This window comes from Vigna unguiculata, chromosome 8 (assembly GCF_004118075.2).
Source record: "Vigna unguiculata cultivar IT97K-499-35 chromosome 8, ASM411807v1, whole genome shotgun sequence".
In the NCBI taxonomy this organism is placed as follows: domain Eukaryota; kingdom Viridiplantae; phylum Streptophyta; class Magnoliopsida; order Fabales; family Fabaceae; genus Vigna; species Vigna unguiculata.
The window spans coordinates 27,802,134-27,809,638 of record NC_040286.1 but is presented as its reverse complement, the minus strand read 5'-3'; the positions used below and the strand labels follow the sequence as shown (position 1 = coordinate 27,809,638).

At 35.2% G+C, this 7,505-nt stretch overlaps 1 protein-coding gene across 2 annotated transcripts; it reads right to left on the bottom strand.

The window, feature by feature from the left end:
- Positions 1–293: 293 nt before the first annotated feature.
- On the bottom strand, positions 294–4,629 carry LOC114193699 (glycerol-3-phosphate dehydrogenase [NAD(+)] 2, chloroplastic). 2 transcript variants are annotated; one of them, XM_028083589.1, is made up of 9 exons: positions 4,259–4,629; positions 3,388–3,524; positions 3,167–3,272; positions 2,418–2,640; positions 2,245–2,332; positions 1,897–2,044; positions 1,019–1,168; positions 782–931; positions 294–697 (listed from the first exon to the last, which is right to left on the bottom strand). In XM_028083589.1, the coding sequence occupies exons 1-9, from the start codon at positions 4,568–4,570 to the stop codon at positions 683–685; spliced, it is 1,329 nt and encodes a 442-aa protein (XP_027939390.1). In that variant the 5' UTR covers positions 4,571–4,629; the 3' UTR covers positions 294–682. The 2 variants fall into 2 exon arrangements, with proteins under 2 accessions (XP_027939390.1, XP_027939391.1); XM_028083590.1 differs by having other exon boundaries at positions 2,439–2,640; positions 4,259–4,628.
- Between the last annotated feature and the right edge of the window lie 2,876 nt (positions 4,630–7,505).

Genomic DNA, 7,505 nt, shown 5'->3' with positions numbered 1-7,505 from the left:
GAGAATTAGAATCCTCAACTCATGAATAGCATATCCTAAACACTGCTCGAAAAATTGAATGCCTAAAGATATATATATATATATATATATATATATATATATATATATATATATATATATATATATATAGTACCGATGGAGGTATAATAATTTAGACAAGTAAATGTAGTTTATAAAGTAATTCAGTTTTAAGCAGTTTCAAACAGTTGCAAATTCCAAAAGCAGCATGGTTTTATTCATAACATTCAGTTTGATTCTAACAAAGCACATTTCTAGTTCAATAAAGCCTTTTATAGTTTTAAATCAATTTATTTTGCCCAACCCTACTTTTACATGTGATTAGAGAATCCATAGAGTAGATATAAGACAAAAATCATCAACTGGGGCAAAGATGCTAGTAAAAACGTTCATATCAAAGAGAGTTGCACAAACAAATGACATTCATCAGAGTGATGCAAATTTGTGGCTCCAAGTATCGTCATTTTAAAGAAGTATATGCATTGAGGTGAGATTTGCATGATCCAGAATGTAATGACTGTATGGGGCAAAACCCGGAATGTTCAAAATTTTGCTCACCAAGCCTTCAGACTAGAAGCACAATGGTGAAAAGAATTGAGTACTTGAATTTCTTATAAGCAGCAGTTAAAAAGCAGCTGATAGATAAGGGGTGTGCTGAAAGGTTTCATACTTCTTCAACCTATAATGAAAATTAGTCATCAACCGAATGTGTAATCTCAATATTGAACAAATATAGTTGCTCTTAAATGAGGGTCAGAATAACCTGAGGGAGGCTCATTAACTCAAAAACAGCTTTCTTAGGAGTAAGTTCATTGTCAATAATACGAGCAACTGCTGTCAAGACTGGCATCTTTACATTATATTTCTGCGCCAAAGCAATCACAGCTCCGGCTGTGGAGACACCTTCTGCTACCTGCAGAATAAGGATAAACATTTTGGAAACTTGCCACATGCTAGAAATTTTGGAATGATCAGATGCACTTGGAAGCTTCTTAGATACCTGATTCATGGAGCTGAGTATGTTCTCAAGCTTCTCACCTGATCCAAGTCGCACACCAACTGTTCTGTTTCTTGAAAGATTCACGAAACATGTAAGCATTATGTCTCCAGTTCCTGACAGACCAGTTATTGTGGTAGGTTTCGCACCCATCTTCAAGAGATAATTTGAGGGAACAGAAACAAGATAGGCAGAACACACGTCAGGTTCGTTGGAATGTTAGAAATTCTACATCAATTAGAGATATGACTAGATTATGTATAAGTGAGTATAAACCTTATATTATAAACTGGTTTTGTAAAATTGAGTCAAGTTTAAAATATACATCTTAAGATGATATCAAAATCTATCCTAACAAAGTTTGTTTGGCTTATATGTCAATGTCACCTTCTATTGGACACCAAGAAATATCCAGTCACATGTTCAAAATATTCAATCCTTGACACAAAGGGATGGTCGGAAATCTTTCATTATACGTCAAGTTAAGCCCACTTACAGGAAGAAAATGTGCATATGTACACCAATATAGGTGTCTACTATTGTATTTAAGTAAAATACATACATATATATACACACACACACACATATAAAGTAACATCAAAACCAAGATCTCCATTGAAATGGCTATAAACCATCAGAGCTCTATTCTCCGTACTGTGTTAGCCATTATATGCATCATTGACTCTCTGCCTTCAGAAAATTAGACATTGCATAAAGTATTGCTCTTACAGTTATCGGAGTGTTGATAGTAGACAGCCATTTAAGAGGAAAGCAATTTAGTCCTCTATGGAATGATTACTCCGAACAGAAAAAGGGAAGGGAAGGACAGTTTCTACCATGTGCAAAGAATTCTGAGAACTGACTTAATAGAGGTCAACTACCTTTGTTGCAAGCCACCGTATCTCCGAACAGCCTTGCGAGACAAGAGCAGCCATTGAGTTGTTACCAAGATTCATACCTTCTACTATCCCAGCTGCTATTGCAAGCACATTCTTGAGTGCACCAGCTATTTCAACTCCTGTAACATCACTGGAGTTATCAGAGATTACAAGCTGAACATTTGCACCAATATACCATACATAAAACAAACAGAAGGTAGGACATAATAAAAGTATGGGAGAAAGCGTACACTAAAGAGGAAGACAAACTAGTTCAGAAGGGAGAACAGAAATGAAAGCAAATCATTTACATAATCAATGTCATGTATGAATCTAGTGAAGGTCATCTACCTTGATGTGCTGATTCTTAAATGACTTGAAGCTAGTAGTTGCTGAACTGTATTTGCCAATTTTTTGTCTTTTGACGCCACCACCATTGCTGTTATTAGAAAATGAAACCAAAAGGCAAATTTGACTGACTTTCATCTAATAGATGCAATCAAAGAAACAAAATGTGCACACACATGTAGCAACATCATTGTCACCTGTGGGTAGCTTATCCATCAATTCCAGAGCAAAAGAAGGCCCTGATAGTGCAACAAAAGGTTGGCGAGGATTTCGTAGTGCTTGAGGAATAATTTGAGCCATCATCCTCAGTGTATTCAGCTCTAGGCCTTTACTCAGAGAAATGAATGGCAAGCCTGGATCAACATACTCTGCAACACTCTCGAGAAAAGATGCACTGAACTGCAATAGCAGAACCAAAGAATTAGACAGTCATGTCTTTTACAAATTTCAAAAGCTATAAGAGTCATCAAACGTATTGCATTTGACAGCAAAGATTCAAACTTAATGAAGCATCATACCACTATTAACGATTAGTATGAATACACTTACCCATAAGTGCCCTTAAGAGAAGAAAACAAAAAAAATTAAATTAAACTTTTCTCTTATGTTAAAATCAATTTATGCATTTCGTCTTTTAATAAAATCTCTTCCTCTAGCTTTTAAAAAAATTACAAACATACACTGATTTTAGCTTAAGAAAAAACAATCAAAGTTTGATTATTTTTTCCATTTTCGTCTTCAAGTGTATTATGAAGAATTCTATTCAAACCGTTATGTCATTGATTTTAACTAATGAATAAATGCTTGATTCATTTTGCTTTTTATTTTCTTTCATGGAGAGAAGGTTACCCAAAACACCTACTAATTTTCTATAATAATATGCAATGATTGACAAAGTAAAAAATAATCAACAAATTTAAACGACCTGAACAGGTACAGCATGGAGGCAGTAATCAGCACCAAGCAAAGCAGATTTGGCATCGGTCGTGGCAACTACATTTTCTGGCAGCCTATGATCTGGAAAGTACTTACTGCCCAACAAAAGAATACAAAAACAGTCACCTACAGATAACAAAATTAGATTACCACAACTCACAAGTTATCATGTACTTGTGCAGATTATGAGCACAGACAAAAAAAGGTTACCAATTAAAATGGTTCTCATTGATAGACAAGCAAACTTGAGGGTCCCGAACCAGCATATTCACCTCTAACTCAGCCTTTCTGTTTGCCACATGTGCAGCCATTGCCGTCCCAAATGACCCCCCTCCAAGCACAACCACCTTTTCTCACCCAAAAAACAAATTTCTCAGCAACACTACCACACAACACACCACAATGAAACTCGCAAACACCATATCACGCTACCAACATTCAGACATAGAATCACAGGAAGAGAGTAAAATGTTTGTTATATTTTCTTTTAAGCTTAATTAAGTTTTAAACACAGTATAAATTTAATTATATTTAATTACCGTGTTGTTTGATTATGCCGTCAAGAAGAAAAATGACATAACTTTTACTTTGGTCTTAGCTGTCTCAAATTCACTGACCAATTCATTTTTCTCTCACTGATGCAGTTAAACTCTCATATTACCAACAAATTAAAGAAGATTGGAGAGGGAATTAGTGAGTTGATTCAACGAATTAGACACAAGAAGATGAAAATAATGACTATGTCATGTCTTGCTTAGTAAAATCAATCGAAATAGTTAGTTACATGAAAATAAAAAATAAATAAAAATTGATTAGTGAATGGAAAATATAACCAAGATAGTAAAAGCTTAACTCAGCGTTGTCTTTATTATTAATTTAATCAATTTCAATGCACTTACAACTATAATCAACTATGCTTCAAAGGAGCTAGTAAATTGTCTGAAGTATTCGATCAGATATAACATGACATTTAGTGGTTCACAAAATCTTAAACAGTATTTGAACGCAATGAAGCGATAAACCAAAATTGTGGGACAGTTTCTTCTATTTGATCCAATCATAATTTGAAATAAATTGCGACCTTATTGGTGCGTTGGAGGATGTCAGTTTTGGCCTTGGAGCGCCAAGACCGGGACCAACGGAGGATTTTCTCCCAGGCGACCCGAACAATTCTCCGGCGGTCACGGTTCGGGTCGGGTTGAGGATCGGAACCTGGGTCCGGGTCCTGAGGAGGAGAAGCATTTGCCACACAAGAATGAGGGTGCGTATTGCGAAGGGTGAGAAGAGTGGGTTTAGAGGGAAAAGTGTGAAACTTGGGAGGGAAATTGGTGTTGTGAGGCTTTGAAGAAAACAATGGAGTTGCCAATGGCGCTTCCAACACTGCTGCCGCCATTGTTAAAGCTTCACTTCACTCTGAGAGATTTGGGTATCTTTGTGTAAGATAAAATGCCACGCTTATTATATCCCTGTTCAATTCCCAAAGGATAGGATCATAAAATAAAATATAATATAAAAGACTTCATATTTTTTTTAAATAAATTCTTCTAATAGTTGGGCAACCAAGAATGCCTATTTTTTTATGTTTATTAAAATAAAATAATAGAAACAACATGAATATTATATATACTCTTTTCCATAGTAATTTGTTTGTAGTTTCATTATTTTCTCTGTTTTAACCTTTTTGCTGACATAGTTGATTACGCAAGGACACGTGGAATTATACAAATTTATTTTTCTCACTAATAATAAATTAAAAAACAATAAAAATCATTGACATTATATATTATCTATATCACTATTATATAGAGAGATATCATTACTATATTTTTTTATCAATTTTCAATAAATAAAAAGTAATATATTTATTTATTTAATAAGTAATTGAATAATTTTTTTAATTTCAAAATAACTAAATGACTTTTCTTCATAAAAGTAGTGGTTACATAATTTTTTCAGCAGGCTATATTTACCAAATATAATGTAATATTGTAAAAAATATTATGGGCACCATTCTTTGTATTTTATTTTTTTTATGAAATTAAGTTTACTATGTAAAATAATTTTGAAAAACGTATAAATAAACAATAAGTAATACATTTTTAATAATACAAAACATTAAACTGAAATTCTTGCATAATTTTGAAAAACGTATAAATTAGCAATAAGTAATACTTTTTTAATAATACAAAACATCAAACTGAAATTCTTGCAAGGTTTTGTAATTTTTGTTTTCTATTACTAAATCTTGGTTGTCCATTACTAAATTTTTCAATGTATTATTTTTTGTTTCTCTTGTTTATTCTCTATCACCCTTGTTAATAAATGAGTGTGATTATCGAAATTCTTTGATTTGTTTTAAATGTTATTTTTCTTGTGTTTATTGTTGATATATAATGTAGCTCTCAGTATCCAATGTATCTCACTTATTGTCTCTATTGTTCATTCTCTCTCATCCTCATTGACAAATAGGTATGATTACTGAAACTTTTTGATCTGTTGTAAATGTTGTTTTCTTTGTTTACCGCTTATATAAAATGTGTCTCTCTCATTCACTCTCCCTCACCCTCGTTGGCAAATGGGTGTGATTACTGAAATTCTTTATTTTGTTCTAAATGTTGTTTTCTTTGTTTATCACTTATATATAATGTATCTCGTGATATCCAATGTATCTCACTTCATGTTTCTATTGTTTACTCTCCCTCACCCTTGTTGACAAATTTGCCTAAAACCATTTTGCCCTTACCTCTAAATTCAATCTCAACCGCACGCATCACATTCATCATCCATGAATGTGACATCGAACCTAGGGCGTAAAAACTCTTGACTTGTCCCTTGATGCCTTCTCTCAATCCACGAAGAAACACATGTGAAATATTGGGGCTCTAGAATTTTTGGGATTTGGGCGGTCAAAAACTTGAAGTCCCTAATATATTGCTCAACGTCTTCGATCTGCTGGAGGGTTGTCAAGTGCTCGTAAGCATTTCCTTCTATCATAGTCCTTCAAGAACTCTATCCACCTTCTCTGTCTCATGTTCAGTTCCTTCTGACCAAACAGATACTTGAGGCTCTTGTGATTACTAAACACGCGGAACTGCGCACCATAAAGATAGTGCCTTCAGATCTTCAAGGCAAACATCATTGCTGCCAACTCCAGATCATGAGTGGGGTAATTCTTCTCATGAACTTTAAGTTGTCTTGAAGCATAAGCCACCACCTTCTTATCTTGCACAAACACACAACCAAGGCCCCGATGAGAGGCATCACAATAAACCTCAAAGGGTTTACCAATATCAGGGATAACCAACACTAGAGCACTCGTCAACCTTTGCTTAAGCTCTCGAAAGCTTTCCTCACACCTATCAGTCTAAGCAAACAGTTTGTCCTTCCTAGTAAACTATGTCAGAGGCGCCACTATCTTGGAGAGTCCGTCTATGAACCTTCTATAGTAGCCAGCTAGCCCCACAAAGCTCTTGATCTTCGTCACTGACTTGGGACATTCTCACTTTATCACCGCTTCCACCTTACCTCAGTTGGATCCACAGTTATGCCCTGAGTCGATATCACATGTCCCAAGAACTGCACTTCTTTCATCCAAAAATCACACTTAGATAACGTGGCGTACAATTGTTTCTCCCTCAGAATCCCAAGCACTATCCTCAGATGCTCAGTGTGCTCCTCATGAGTCCTAGAATAGATGAGAATGTCGTTTATAAAGACCACGACAAATTTATCCAAAAACAACCTAAAGATCATGTTCATGTAATCCATAAACAAAGCTGGAGCATTGGTCACACCAAAAGACATAACCACATACTCGTAGTGTCCATATCTGGATCTAAAAGTTGTCTTCTGGACATCCTCTACCTTCACCAAGATCTGGTGATATCCTGATCGCAGATCAATCTTGAAAAACACTAACATCTCATGCAATTGATCCATCAAATCATCTATCCTTGACAAGAGATATTTGTTCTTAATAGTTAGCTTGTTCAATTTTCTATAATCCACACACAAACATGAGCTATCATCCTTCTTCTTTACCAACAACACCGACGCTCCCCATGGCGACGCACTAGGCTGGATAAACTACTTCTCCAACAACTCCTTTATTTGCTTCTTTAACTCTACCAACTTCGTCGAAGCCATACAATAAGGAGTTATCGATGTTGAACATGCTTGTGCTATCAGATCAATGGAGAACTTGACTTCCCTCCTCGGGGGTAACCCTAGTACTTCCTCTGGAAACACATCCTCAAACTCACGCACCCCTAGTATCACTATTATCCTTTCATCTTTCTCAATCTCTGAGTGAGCAAAGACCATGAAGC

Bases quoted from the DNA above. Each gene is read 5' to 3' on its own strand.
- LOC114193699 (XM_028083589.1), bottom strand. From the start codon at position 4,570: ATGGCGGCAGCAGTGTTGGAAGCGCCATTGGCAACTCCATTGTTTTCT. The intron at 2,641-3,166 runs GTCGTTTAAATT...CTGCTATTGCAG, and splicing joins TCCATGCTGTACCTGTTCAG to TTCAGTGCATCTTTTCTCGA. The intron at 2,333-2,417 runs GTGTGTGCACAT...TTCTAATAACAG, and splicing joins TGACAATGATGTTGCTACAT to CAATGGTGGTGGCGTCAAAA.